Below are 14,491 nucleotides of genomic sequence, written 5' to 3' on the forward strand. Positions count from 1 at the left end.
CACACGGGCACAAACAACATCCAGGAACAACCGCAAGTCGTTGTGGACAAATTATTGCAACTAACAGAGACTGCCCAACAAAAATTTCCACAGTCCAAAGTAATTCTGTCCTCCCTTCTTCCAAGGAGGGACATGCCAAACAACATAATCGAACAAATCAATGCAGAGCTGGCAGACAAAAGCAGGTCAAAGCCTTCCATTCACCTGGCAGAACACCATTCTATAACGCCCCAACACCTCTATGACAACAAACATCTGAACAAACAAGGGGTCAGTCACCTGGCAAGAGAATTCAAAGACATTGTTCTTGAGAGAACTCACAACCCTGAACATGGCACAAACCATTCTCAGACAGACAGAATTACAACTGCAAGACCCCAAACCTCACCACTAATACAACACAACAACAATACACCCAGCCAAAGAACTGGACCACGAAGATGGCAAGAATGGAAACCACCCACCTCAAGATGGATATCAAGACCACAACAGAGCAGAGAAAAGGAGGAGGAGATACTAACCCTCCTCAGCACATTATGCAATGATGTGACTGAGCTAAAAAAGCAAAAAAGACAAGACGATGACAACCACCTATAAACCGGTTGGTCCCAAGAAATTCACCCATTACAAGGTATACAAATATACAACAAAAAATGACATCATTAGTAATCAGTAGCTGGAACATTCAGGGTCTGAATGCTTCAGCCTTCGGATCCAAAGTAAATGATCCAGATTTCAAGCAAAGACTATATGAGACGGACATACAAATCCTCCTGGAAACATGGACCAGGGCACAGGATGAACCATCAGTACCTACTGGCTATAGGGAATTCTCTGTCCCCGCACAGAAAGATAAAAACATCAAACAGGGCCGATGTTCAGGAGGAATACTAGTCTGGTACAAGGAGGAGCTACATGGGAACATCAATGCAATCAAAAAAGGAGAGAGCCACATCTGGCTAAGAATAAGCAGCTCCATCCTCACCTCCCAGTCCGACATCTACCTGTGTGCAGCATACATTGCCCCAGCAGAGTCTCCATACTTCAGGCCAGACACCTATGAGATCCTACAAAATGAGGTCATCCACTTCCAATCCCTGGGACAAGTGCTAATCTGCGGAGACCTCAATGCCAGGACAGGAAGGGAAAAGGACTATACAAGTTCTGATGGCAACACATACATACTGGGCCATGCAAATTACGACCAGGAGTCCATACAGAATCAAAGAAACAGCTATGACAGTACAACCAACAAAAACGGAAGAAAATTGCTGAATGTGTGTCGCAGTCTGGGCCTTTACATCCTCAACGGCCGTACCAAGGGAGACTCTCTAGGAAGGTACACATTTAGTTCCCATGTAGGCAGCAGTGTGGTAGACTATGCCATCACAGATATGAACCCCACACTCATCAATGGTTTTACAGTCACCCCACAAACACACCTATCAGACCACAACCAACTACTGCTATACATCAAATCTTCTAGCAAACCATCACCAAAACTCCACCGGGCGTCTCTCCGCAACCTGCCACCATCATTTAAATGGTCCAAACAGTCTACCACAAAATACAGAGAGGTAACAGACAGACCCGACATTAAAAAACAGCTTGAAAACTTCCAAAACACCACCTATGAGATAAGCCCACCAGGTGTGAACCAGGCAGCAAAGGACTTCCATAAAATACTACACACCATTGCAGAAACAGCCCAGTTGAGAAAAACCAACTACAGGAAACCATCCAACAAGCAATCCAATAAATGGTTCGACAAAGAATGCAAAGCATTAAGGAACACCTTACGGACCGTCTCCAATAACAAACACAGAGACCCTGACAACACTGACCTAAGGATAGCCCATAGCACCCTACAGAAAAAGTACAAACAAACCCTTAAAAAGAAAAAGCAAGACCTCATCTCCAAAAACCTGCAAAAGCTGGAAGAGGGACTTCAGGAAAATTCTTTCTGGGAAACATGGAAGAATATTGGCTCAGCACCCAGGAAAAACAACCTCCACATCCAAAATGGCGACATCTGGCTCAACTACTTTAAGGACCTCTACAAAAATATTCCAGAGGAGGCTCTAACTGTAGAACAAAAAGACATCATCAAAAGACTAAATGATATGGAGGAAAAAATTAAGGACTTCCAGAACCCCCTAGATGTACCGATTACACCACAAGAAATTGGGGAGAAAATCCAAAACCTGCAAACCAAAAAATCCAGTGGGATGGATGGAATCCTGCCAGAGATGATTAAACACGGCTCCCCAGAGGTACACGCTGCAATGTGTAAACTGTTCAATCTGGTCCTGAGTGCTGGTTACTACCCTACAGTATGGAACCAAGGCCTCATAACACCCATCCATAAGAGTGGAGACCAGTATGATCCATCCAACTACAGGGGGATATGTGTCAGCAGCACACTAGGGAAACTATTCAACAGTATCCTCAACAAACGGATCCTCAACTTCCTGACACAACACAATGTCCTCAGCAGAAGTCAGGCGGGGTTCATGCCAAACCATCGCACTACAGACCACATCTACACCCTGCACAGCCTCATCAAGAACCATGTCCACCATACAAAACATGGGAAGATATTCGCCTGCTTTGTGGACTTTAAGAAGGCATTTGATTCAGTGTGGCACCCAGGCCTGTTCCTCAAACTATTGGAGAGCGGAATAGGAGGGAAAACATACGACGTCATCAAGAGTTCATACACTGAGAACAGCTGCAGTGTAAAGGTGAATGGGAAAAGAACTGAACACTTCCGGCAGGCCCGAGGGGTCAGACAGGGCTGCAGCCTAAGTCCAACCCTCTTCAACATCTACATCAATGAACTGGCGGCCGCTCTAGAATCCTCCCCAGCACCAGGACTGACTCTACATGACACCGAGGTGAAGTTCCTATTGTATGCGGATGACCTCCTACTTCTGTCACCAACAGAGAAAGGCCTACAAGACAGCCTGGAAGTTCTGGAGAAATACAGCGCCACATGGGCACTACCAATCAACTCCAGCAAAACAAAAACCATGGTGTTCCAAAAGAAAAATACAAAACAAACAAAGAGCCCTTCCTTCACAATAAACAACTGCACTGTGGATGAAACTAACAGCTACACATACCTCGGCCTAGACATTACCCAATCAGGAAGCTTCAAGCCAGCCATAGAGGCACTAAAAGACAAGGCATGCAGAGCCTACTATGCCATCAGGAGACGGCTGTACCACCTAAAACCACCCGTGAGAGTCTGGCTTAAAATATTTGATAGCGTCATCGCCCCAATTCTTCTTTATGGCAGTGAAGTTTGGGGTCCTGTCACCTACCCAGACCAATCCAAATGGGATCCCAGCCCAACAGAAATAGAGAGAGAAGGGGTGAGAGAGAAGGGGTGGGAGAGAGAGGGGGGTGGGAGAGAGAGGGGGGTAGATGGGAGAGAGAGGGGGATGGGAGAGAGAGGGGGATGGAAGAGAGAGAGAGGGGGGGGTGGTGAGTGAAATTGACCCCCTAAGCTGGCCTGCAGTCCTTCCTGTACCCCCTGTCCCAGCCCCTGTCTGTGGGTAGGTGTGTGCTGTTCCTTCCAGTCAGCCTCCTGCTGCTCCCCGGGGCCACCACTCTCTGTTGTTCTCAGATGATGCTGCTGCTCTCGCTCTCACATCAGATGCTGTGAGACTGTCCCTCTCTGGTATGTCAGGGGGCAGCCTCGGAGCTCAGCTGCTTTGGGTCCCAGGAGGCAGACAGAGCAGAAGCGCGGAGGAGGAAGTGAAATCCTCCCGCGCTTTCAGTTCTGAACAGAGGGGTGCACTGCAGCCGTGATGTCACTGGTTGCTACACGCCAAGCGGCTGTAGCAACCAGTGAGCACAATGAAAGTCAGGTGGAGGTGGTTCTGCATGCCGCAGACAGCGCTACCGCGGCTCAGACTCTGCCGAATTCATCATGACTTTACCCAGTGCTTCATTCCGGGACATTGTATTGTCCCGGAATGAAGGCATCCGGGAACAGGGACACAGATGCCAATTAAGGGACAGATCCGGGACACGTGGGCACCCTAGTGTGAACCGGCTCCATTGAGAGCCTGTCACACTGGCATGATCTTTCATCTTGGATGCTGTTCTATAAAGGTTCTATGTGATCCACAGAGACATTGGCATGTTTGTGTACTTCTCCTCACTGGTCCCTTGTACTTACCGTATCTAAGGGATCATTGCTTACTATCCACACAAATATCAAACCAAGAGCTGTAGTGTTGACATCTGGCAATGTCTTCAGAATATCTTCCATTGTAGCACCTTTTGCAGTGGGTGGGGGACTCTTCATAGTGGTGGGGCCATTGGGCATCCAAGAATACGTGTCAAACTGCAGAGGGGACAAACAGATATTTTAGGAAGGGTGCAAGCAATTCAGGCTTTTAGAGTGCAGTCACTGCCTTCTAAAAAGAAGAGTTTTCCTGCCGTAGCAAAGATAAGCTTCTTTAGCCACTTGAGTACCTGGCTGTAATACCCTTTCATTACCAGGCCATTTTTCAGTTTTCTGAAAAATATAGTTGTGATAGTTACATTACTCAGTCATGCAATACTGTACCACAAAATAATGTTATATCATTTGAGACAACTAGAGCTTTCTTTTGGTGGTATTTAACCACATCAGTACTGACATGTGTCGCCCCTTTTATCACTAGACCATTTTTCAGTAATACTTTGACTGACAATTACCCAGTCATGAAACACACCTTACTTTTTAACCACTTAACCCCCGGACCATATTGCTGGTCAACAGGGCTGGACTGGGACAAAAAATAAAGTTACGTACCGGTAACGTCTTTTCCAGTAGTCTTTCAGGACAGCCCACAATTGAGAGATACTCCTCCTCTTCCTCTAGGAAACACTGCGCCAGCCCATAAATTTCTCACTCCCCCTGCCAGACCTCAGTATTTATACGAGCACCTCCGGTCAGCTGGGGAGACACAAGAACATGTTAATAACATACAATTACATATCAACATCATGTCCTGGTCTTGAAATCAGACTTCCTCTATTCGGGTGGGTACCCAGGGCTGTCCTGAAAGACTACTGGAAAAGACGTTACCGGTACGTAACTTTATTTTTCCCCTCCCGTCTTTCAGGACAGCCCACAATTGAGAGGATAACCGAGAACTTACCAACTAGGGTGGGACTATGGCTTGCAAAACCTTTCGTCCAAAGGCTTGCTCACCTGCCTAAACCAGGTCCACCCTGTAGTGTTTAACGAAGGTGGTGTAGCTGGACCATGTTGCTGCTTTGCAAATCTGTTCCGGCGTTGCTCCCGCTCTTTCTGCTTGAGAGGTTGCCAGCGCTCGAGTGGAGTGTGCTTTAATTCCTGTAGGGATATCCCTACCAGCCAAAGTGTATGCTTGCTCAATGCTTAGTCTTAGCCACCTGGCAATAGTGCGCCTGGATGCTTTGCATCCCTTCCTGGTTCCAGAAAATAAAACAAATAGTGAGTCTGACCGTCTAAACGGTTTAGTCACCTCTAAATAATGTAGGATACTTCTCCTAACATCTAACGTACTGAAACGTCGTTCCCTTTCCCCCGAAGGGTTGGAACAAAAAGAGGGTAAAACTATATCTTGACTCCTGTGAAACTTTGAAGTCACTTTAGGAAGAAAGGCTGGATCGGTCTTGAAAACGACCCGATCCGGGAAAATAACACAAAAAGGGGGTCTGATCGATAGAGCTTCTAGCTCGCTGACCCTCCTAGCAGTGGTCACTGCAACCAAAAAAGCTGTTTTTAAGGTTAAATCCCTTAGAGAACAATTATCTAAGGGCTCAAAGGGAGTACCCGTTAGGGTACGCAATACCAGAGACAGGTCCCAACTGGGGAAGGGTGGCCCTCGAGCTGGTCTCTGTCTGGATAGTGCTTTAAAGAACCTGACTATCCAGGGACTGGTGGCCAGAGGTTTTTCTAAATACACCGTAAGTGCCAAAACCTGCCCTTTAAGGGTGCTAACCGAAAGACCCTTATCTGCCCCACACTGAAGAAATTCTAAGACAGCCGTGGGGCTCTGTACAGAACAGGGGCAATTTACACACCATTCGTTGAAACGAAGCCAAACCTTCTTGTAAATTTTGCGGGTCTCCTTTTTTCTACTATTAAGGAGGGTGGCAATTAAACCTTCGGAAAATCCCTTGGATCTTAGTATGGCTTCCTCAGTAGCCACGCTGCTAGCCTCCACCTGTGGACTTGTGGACATAGGACTGGGCCCTGTGATAGAAGATCCTCCCGCTGAGGTAGAAATAAGGGTGGTTCTGCCGCTAATTGTTTGAGGACTGAGAACCAAGCCCTCTTGGGCCAGTAAGGAGCTACCAGGACTAGAGAGGTGTGCTCTAATTGGAATTTTCTCAGTACTGCTGGAAGAAGTACCGGAGGTGGGAATGCATAGCATCTTCCGAACTTCCAGCTTTGGGACAGGGCATCCACTCCCCTTGCTCCTTCTCCCTTGTTCAGGGAGAAGAAACAGGGGGCCTTCGCATTTTCTCTTGAGGCGAAGAGGTCCACCTCCAGAGTTCCCCATCTCTTGTTCAGGAGCTGAAAGACCTCCTGGTTGAGGGTCCACTCGCCCTCCCTCAGCTGCCTCCGACTGAGGAAGTCTGCTGTTACGTTTCTTTCTCCCCTCAGAAAGACCGCCGAAAGGGAGAGGGTGTGGATCTCGGCCCAGCCCAGAATCTCTGCTGTCAGGACCGACAAACTTTCGCTTCTCGTGCCGCCCTGCTTGTTTGAATAGGCTACGGCCGATGAATTGTCCGATCTCACCTGAATGTGGTGCCCCTGGAGTTCCTCCTGAAAGAACCTGAGGGCTAGGCCCACTGCCCTCAGCTCCTTCCAATTGGAAGATCTTTTCAGATCTTGGAGACCCCAGGTACCCTGCGCTGGAAGGGATCCCAGGTGCGCTCCCCAGCCCTTGCCGCTTGCGTCTGTGGTTACCACCCGAGACACCGGGATAATCCACAGACGTCCTTGGGTTATGTTGGTGACCTTTCTCCACCACCAGAGGGATCTTTTTACCTGAAGGGGTACTAGAATCAAGGGCTTCTAGGCTGTGATCCCAGACCCTTAGTAGGAAGGCCTGCAGTGGGCGAAAGTGAATCCCTGCCCACTGTACGGCTGGGAGGGCAGATGTCAGCAGACCTAGCGTTGACATCAGGGACCTTAGTGACACCTGTTGATTGTTTTGGAGGGAAGCTACTGCTCTGTCCAACTTCTTGACTTTCTCTACCGGGAGGAACACTCTTGAGAGAGTAGAATCCAGCAGGTACCCTAGGTAAGTGATCTGTTGGGATGGAATTAAACTGGACTTGTCTAGGTTCAGTAACCACACTAGGTCTGTTAGAACCTTCTTGGTCACTTCCAGGTCCCTGGATAGCTGCTCTGGCGAGGCTGCGAAAAGTAGCAGGTCGTCCAGATAGGCTATGATGGATATTCCCTGAAGTCGCAGAAACGCTATGGGTTCTGCCAGGATTTTGGTAAAAATCCGGGGCGAGGAGGATAGCCCGAATGGCAGAGCCTGGAACTGGAGGTGTACAATCGTTCCCTCTAGGTCCACGGCCAATCGCAGATATCTCTGAGAATTCTCTGCGATCGGGACGTGTAAGTATGCGTCTCTGAGGTCCAGAGATACCATGAAACAATTGAGGGGAAGGAGGGCTCTGGCTGTATAAATTGATTCCATACGGAATTTCCTGTATGAAATGGATCTGTTCAGAGGTTTTAGGTTTAGGATTAACCTGTATTTTCCCGAGGGCTTCTTTACCACAAAGATGTGTGAATAAAATCCCCTTCCTTCCTCTGCCCTTGGAACTCTGAGGATGACACTCTGATCCTCTAGCTCCCTTAGAGCTCCCAACAAGGCTTCGGATTTCTCCTTGTCCCTGGGTAGATGGGTGACTAGGTATCTCTGGGGGGGAGGTGATGAAAATTCCAGTCGGTATCCCCCTCTTATGACCGCCAGGACAAACTGGTTTGGGGAGATTGATTCCCATTGTGGGAGAAAGGTCCCCAGTCTTCCTCCCACCCTGACTAACAAGTCATGGGTTTTTAGGGGGCTGGACAGGAGGGTGAAAAATCGCTCCACCTCTGCCTCTGCCCCTGGGGGTCCAAACCTTCTTTTGGCCTGCTGGTTTGGCCCCTTTTTGCTTATGCGGACGAAACCCCCTTCCTGCCTGTACTGTGACTTTCTTTTTAGGAGGAAAGGCTTTCTTTTTGTCCGCCGTGCGGTCTAGTACTGCTTCAAGGCCTGGGCCAAAAAGCAGGTCCCCTGTGAAGGGAATACCACATAACTTGGATTTAGAGGCGCTGTCGCCAGTCCAAGTCTTGAGCCAGAGGGCCCTTCTGGCCGAGTTAGCCAGAACCGCCGATCTGGCCGACATGCGGACTGACTCCGCTGAGGCATCCGCTATATAAGCGACTCCTTGCAGGATAGTAGGGGAGGAGGCTAAAATAGTTTCCTTATCCGTACCAGCTTCAATGTGCTCCTGAATTTTAGAGAGCCAATGCTCCAGATTGCGAGCCATTACCGTGACGGCAAGTTCTGGTTTAAGATTCCCCATAGTAGAATCCCAACATTTCTTTAATAGGGAATCCATTCTTTTGTCCATAACATCGGGCAAAACCCCCATGTCCTCGAACGCTAAATCCGTGTTCCTGGACACTTGGGAGAAGGCGGCGTCTAATTTGGGGCTTTTGTTCCAAACAGATAAAGGATCCTCTGAGAAAGGGAATCTCCTCTTTAGGGATCTGGAAAAAAAGGGTTTCGTGGCAGGATCCTGCCACTCCTTTTTAATGGTCTCAACCAGTATATCATGTACTGGGAAGACCTTTTTCTCTTGCTCCTCCAGACCCCTGTACATTCGATCATGGAGGGTAAGAGGTTTCTTGTCGGTTTGGATACCAAGGGTTGTGTAAACTGCCCCTAAGAGGTCCTCTACCTCATCCAGTGACAATTTGTACCTAGAGGGCTTCCTGGACTCCCCGTCCTGGTCCTCTCCCTCTGACCCCTCTTGAGAATCAGAGGTGGCACTATCTGGAGGAACCTGTTCCTCTTGGGAAGGGCCTGCGGAAACATCTGCCATAGCTGCTGCAATGGGTATGACAGGAGCAGGACCCTGAGCCTGTGGCTGGGTTGTAACCTGGGTAGGGACAGCCAAAGGCTGTAACCTCTCAAACAGAGATTTGAATGAGGAGAACGTGGATGACAGCTCTTTAACAGAGGCTGCAAGTCCTGACTCCTGTTCTAATTCATTTTCCCTGACCAGGGATTGAATGCAATCCCTACATAGGACCTTAGTCCATGTTTCTGGAAGGACATCCCTACAGGAGGCACACTTCCTCTTTGAGCTATGCCTTCCACTTCCCGTTTTTTCAATGGCTTTCTGAAACACAGAAAGGGCAGAAAACAACAGTTATAAAAATAATTTTTTTTTTAAAAAATTTAAAAAATTTGGTTACAACCCTGGGAGTGCACCTAGCCCCCTATAAACCCTGGGACTAAGGACTCCCCCTCCCCTGGCCACCCAGGGGGCTTGCCTCCCCATGCATTGAACCCTACATGGAGAGGCAAACCTAAGCTAGAGAGCGCCCCTCCCCAGGGTACTCTTACCTTAGGCTCGCTGGATGTAGCGTCAGTTGTCAGGGCTGGCTCTGGAGATGCTGCCGACATGACTGCAGGTGGCTGCTTGCTGAGAGCTTCTCCTCGCCTGTGCGAGATCCGACTCCCTCCAGCGTCCGCCCGGACCTCCTATCAGCACCGCGACCCGGAACCGGAAGTCGCGGTTCAAAGGGGAGACATCCGCTCTACGCCGGAAATGACGTCACCCGCCGTCCAGCCCGCTCGGTTCAAAAAAATTCTTTGCGGCCTGTAGTACAGGGCGAGCCTGGATGTCCCCCCCGCTGCGCCCCGCTGGACGAGATAGGGGTCCCCCACAACCAGGAGCCGCACTCGGCGTGGAAGGGGTGGCTAATGGTGGGCCTGCACCGCACCAGGATTCACCTGGAAGCCTCTGCTTCCTTAAGGTAAAATAGATGGCCTCAGTCCTCTGCCTGAATTGGCCTAGGTTCCCATGCACAGTGTCTCCCCACCGGAGGAAACACTAATACTGAGGTCTGGCAGGGGGAGTGAGAAATTTATGGGCTGGCGCAGTGTTTCCTAGAGGAAGAGGAGGAGTATCTCTCAATTGTGGGCTGTCCTGAAAGACGGGAGGGGAAAATTTGGCCCTGGACTTCATCCAGACTGGCCCATTTTGACATGTCTCTCCTATGGCAGCCGGACAACTCCCGCACCCCCCCTCCCTTCACTAGCCACTAGCTGTTCTACTTTATCAGAGTAGAATGGTTGGTACTGGTACTTATAGGCAGTACCAGTGGGGAAGCTACACATTATTTCACCCGGGGCAAAGAATCAGTTCGGTGCTCCCCCTTATGGGACAAGTTTAGGCAGAAGTGAGAAACTCCCAGGCCATAGCTGTCGAGTCAGCTGTCTGTCCCCTCCCCCATGCTCCTCTATCATCCCCCTGCTCCTCTGGTCCTCCCCCTGATTCTCTGTCCCCCCCCAGGTGAGCTCTGCGGGGAGGTAGAGACAGAGGAGCGGAGGGGGGCGGCGGTCTGCTGTCACTGAAGCAGGCCCACTGAGCCATCGGCCCACCGGGAAACTCCCTGTAGTCCCAATGGCCAGTCCATCCCTGCTGGTCAAAGACCAGGCCACTTTTTGCGATTCGGCACTGCGTCGCTTTAACTGACAATTGCGCGGTCGTGCGACGTGGCTCCCAAACAAAATTGGCGTCCTTTTTTTCCCCACAAATAGAGCTTTCTTTTGGTGGTAATTGATCACCTCTGTGGTTTTTAGTTTTTTGCGCTATAAACAAAAATAGAGCGACAATTTTGAAAAAAATGCAATATTTTTTACTTTTTGCTATAATAAATATCCCCCAAAAATATATAAAAAAATATTTTTTTCCTCAGTTTAGGCCGATACGTATTCTCCTACCAATTTTTGGTAAAAAAGATCGCAATAAGCGTTTATCGATTGGTTTGCGCAAAATTTATAGCGTTTGCAAAATAGGGGATAGTTTTATTGCATTTTTATTAATATATATTTTTTTACTACTAATGACGGTGATCATCGATTTTTTTCATGACTGCGACATTATGGCGGACACATCGGACAATTTTGACACATTTTTGGGACCATTGTCATTTTCACAGCAAAAAGTGCTATAAAAATGCACTGTTTACTGTCAAAATGACACCTGCAGTTTAGGAGTTAACCACTAGGGGGCACTGTAGGGGTTAAGTGTGACCTCATATGTGTTTCTAACTGTAGGGGGGCGGGGCTGGACGTGTGACATCAGTGATCGTCTTTCCCTATATCAGGGAACAGACGATCACTGACACTGCCACAAGGAAGAACGGGGAAGGTGTGTTTGCACACACCCCTCCGTGTTCTTCAGCTCCGGTGACCGATCGCGCGACACCGGCGGCGATCTGGTCCCGCGGTCACGGAGCTTCAGACCGGGTCGCGAGCGTGCCGGCTCGCTCGCGACCCCACTGCTGGGCTTAAAGAGACACGTACAGGTACATGATTGTGCCCAGCCGTGCCATTCTACCGAAGCAACGTATATCGGCGTGAAGGGGTCCTTAAGTGGTTAAAGTTTTACAGTGGTAGACAAGTGGTTATAGGAAGCCTGTCATGTGGTGTATACTGTACATGCTGACCTTTTATAACCCTATATGCTTAGCTGTAATGCTGATTATTTTGGCTGGAGTCAGGTTGTAAAACATTGTCAAGTACCAATCATCAATATGCATGGACAATACAGGCAGTACCAATGTTATGCCACCAGGCCCGGACTGGGACAAAAAAAAGGCCCGGGCATTTTAGACTAAGCAGCCCGGGGGGGGGGGGGCAGCGGGCGGGGGTTAATGATGGAATGCCCGCACAGAGAGAGAGACTGCTCCACATTTGTGGCACAGAGAGAGAAATCACTCCACATTGCTGGAACAGAGAGAAATCGTTCGACATTTCCGATGGTTGTACTGAAGTCAGTTGATAGATCGGAGTCTGTATAACCAGTCTGCACATTGATAGATTGACATTTCTGCTGAACTGGCAGAATTTCAATCTATTTATGATGGTCTAAGTCCACCAGTCTCTGAGTTTAATAATATCCTCAAATCTTCTGAAAGGGGTTCTCAATTTAGGTTTAGAAATTCACTTTGAACTCCACCTTATTTCCAGAACTCTCATTATGTATTAGATGTGCAAAGAATAAGGTGAGAGAACATCTAATACCTATAAAGAGTAATGAAAATAAGGTGGAGTACAAAGTGAAATATCTGGAGGGACTGGCTGAGGTTAAAACAGGCAGGGAGGAAATTAGGCATCACCTCCTTACTGTCTGTCAAATGCCTCTGAAAAGTGACATGAGAATTGATAACTTTTCAGTGGAGTATCTGTGAGTGCTAGCCTTTTGGCTCACACTGGTGCTCAACATTTTCTGGGGGGGAAGCAATCAAACTGAACAAAAACATCAAATGCAGCCAATGTGCCCCATTATATGCAGCCACTGTGCCCCATGAAATGCAGCCACTGTGCCCCATCAAATGCAGCCACTGTGCCCCATTATATGCAGCCACTGTGCCCCATTAAATGCAGCCACTGTGCCCATCAAATGCAGCCACTTTGTCCCATCAAATGCAGCCGTTGTGCCCCATCAAATGCAGCCACTGTGCCCCATCAGATGCAGCCACTGTGCTACATCAAATGCAGCCATTGTGTCACATCAAATGCAGCCACTGTGCCCCATCAAATGCAGCCACTGTGCCCCATCAAATGCAGTCACTTTGTCCCATCAAATGCAGCCACTTTGTCCCATCAAATGCAGCCACTGTGCCCCATCAAATGCAGCCACTGTGCCCCATCAAATGCAGCCACTTTGTCCCATCAAATGCAGCCACTGTGCCCCATCAAATGCAGTCACTTTGTCCCATCAAATGCAGCCACTTTGTCCCATCAAATGCAGCCACTGTGACACACCCTCCACCCACTCGCTGTCTGACCGACACTTACCCCATCTTAGTGGCCGGTCAGGCATGAATCTATCCATTTTACATATGAGGGTGGCATAATGGAGGGGGCAGTGCCCGTGTGCCCTTAATGGACAGGCCGCCACTGTGGCGGTTTTCCATAGCCCCAGTCCCTCAGACTTCTAATTAGAAATTGTGCGTTTTTGCTGCATTTTTTGGAAGATTAAAAGGTTTTAAAGCAGTTGGGTTTAGGCTCGTTTTTCAGAAGCAAAATTTTGGGTTCAGATGCAAAAGTTTTCGCGTTTCAGACGCAAATCGCGGCAAATCGCTGCTAAACGCTGCAAAACGCGGTACCGGTGTTTTGCCGCGATTTCGTTTATAGGCGACCTATTTTTTTACATTAGAAATCTTAAAAATGATGGCAAATTATGAAAAACCATAAAAAAAACATTAAAAATTTAATTGCTTGCATTGCATTGTGGACAATCCACAACTTGTGGCAGGTGACATGGCCAGTTGACGTGGCAGGTGACGTGGCCAGGTGATGTGGCAGGTGACGTGGCCAGGTGACATGGCAAGTGGACAATCCACAACTTGTGGCAGGTGACGTGGCCAGGTGAAGTGGCCAGTGGACAATCCACAACTTGTGGCAGATGACGTGGCAAGTGGACAATACACAACTTGAGGCAGGTGACGTGGCAAGTGGACAATCCACAACTTGTGGCAGGTGACGTGGCCAGTTGACATGGCAGGTGACGTGGCCAGTGGACATTCCACAACTTGTGGCAGGTGACGTGGCCAGGCGATGTGGCAGGTGACGTGGCAGGTGACGTGGCCAGGTGACATGGCAAGTGGACAATCCACAACTTGTGGCAGGTGACGTGGCCAGTGGACAATCCACAACTTGTGGCAGGTGGCGTGGCCAGGTGACATGGCAGATGACATGGCAAGTGGACAATACACAACTTGAAGCAGGTGACGTGGCAAGTGGACAATCCACAACTTGTGGTAGGTGACGTGGCCAGGTGATGTGGCAGGTGACGTGGCAGGTGACATGGCCAGGTGACATGGCAAGTGGACAATCCACAACTTGTGGCAGGTGACGTGGCCAGGTGACGTGGCCAGTGGACAATCCACAACTTGTGGCAGGTGGCGTGGCCAGGTGACATGGCAGATGACATGGCAAGTGGACAATACACAACTTGAAGCAGGTGACGTGGCAAGTGGACAATCCACAACTTGTGGTAGGTGACGTGGCCAGGTGATGTGGCAGGTGACGTGGCCAGGTCACGTGGCCAGTGGAAAATCCACAACTTGTGGCAATTGACGTGGCCAGTTGACGTGGCAGGTCACGTGGCCAGTGGAAAATCCACAACTTGTAGCAGGTGACGTGGCCAGGTGACGTGGCAGGTGATATGGCCAGGTGACGTGGCAGGT

The 14,491-nt window shown here is 49.1% G+C and overlaps 2 protein-coding genes across 6 annotated transcripts in view; one reads left to right on the top strand and one right to left on the bottom strand.

Annotated features, from left to right (window-relative positions):
• The window catches only part of LOC120928225 (hydroperoxide isomerase ALOXE3-like), a 347,315-nt gene that overhangs the window by 133,434 nt on the left and 199,390 nt on the right, over positions 1–14,491 (top strand). The gene's annotated exons all lie outside the window — the stretch shown is intronic.
• The window catches only part of LOC120929270 (hydroperoxide isomerase ALOXE3-like), a 127,591-nt gene that overhangs the window by 4,459 nt on the left and 108,641 nt on the right, over positions 1–14,491 (bottom strand). For all 5 annotated transcript variants that reach the window (XM_040340592.1, XM_040340589.1, XM_040340591.1 and 2 more), the window contains one exon: positions 4,190–4,357. In XM_040340592.1, the coding sequence (XP_040196526.1) occupies positions 4,190–4,357 (168 nt within the window). The remainder of the gene's footprint in view (positions 1–4,189; positions 4,358–14,491) is intronic.

Source organism: Rana temporaria, chromosome 2 (assembly GCF_905171775.1).
Source record: "Rana temporaria chromosome 2, aRanTem1.1, whole genome shotgun sequence".
Lineage (NCBI taxonomy): Eukaryota > Metazoa > Chordata > Amphibia > Anura > Ranidae > Rana > Rana temporaria.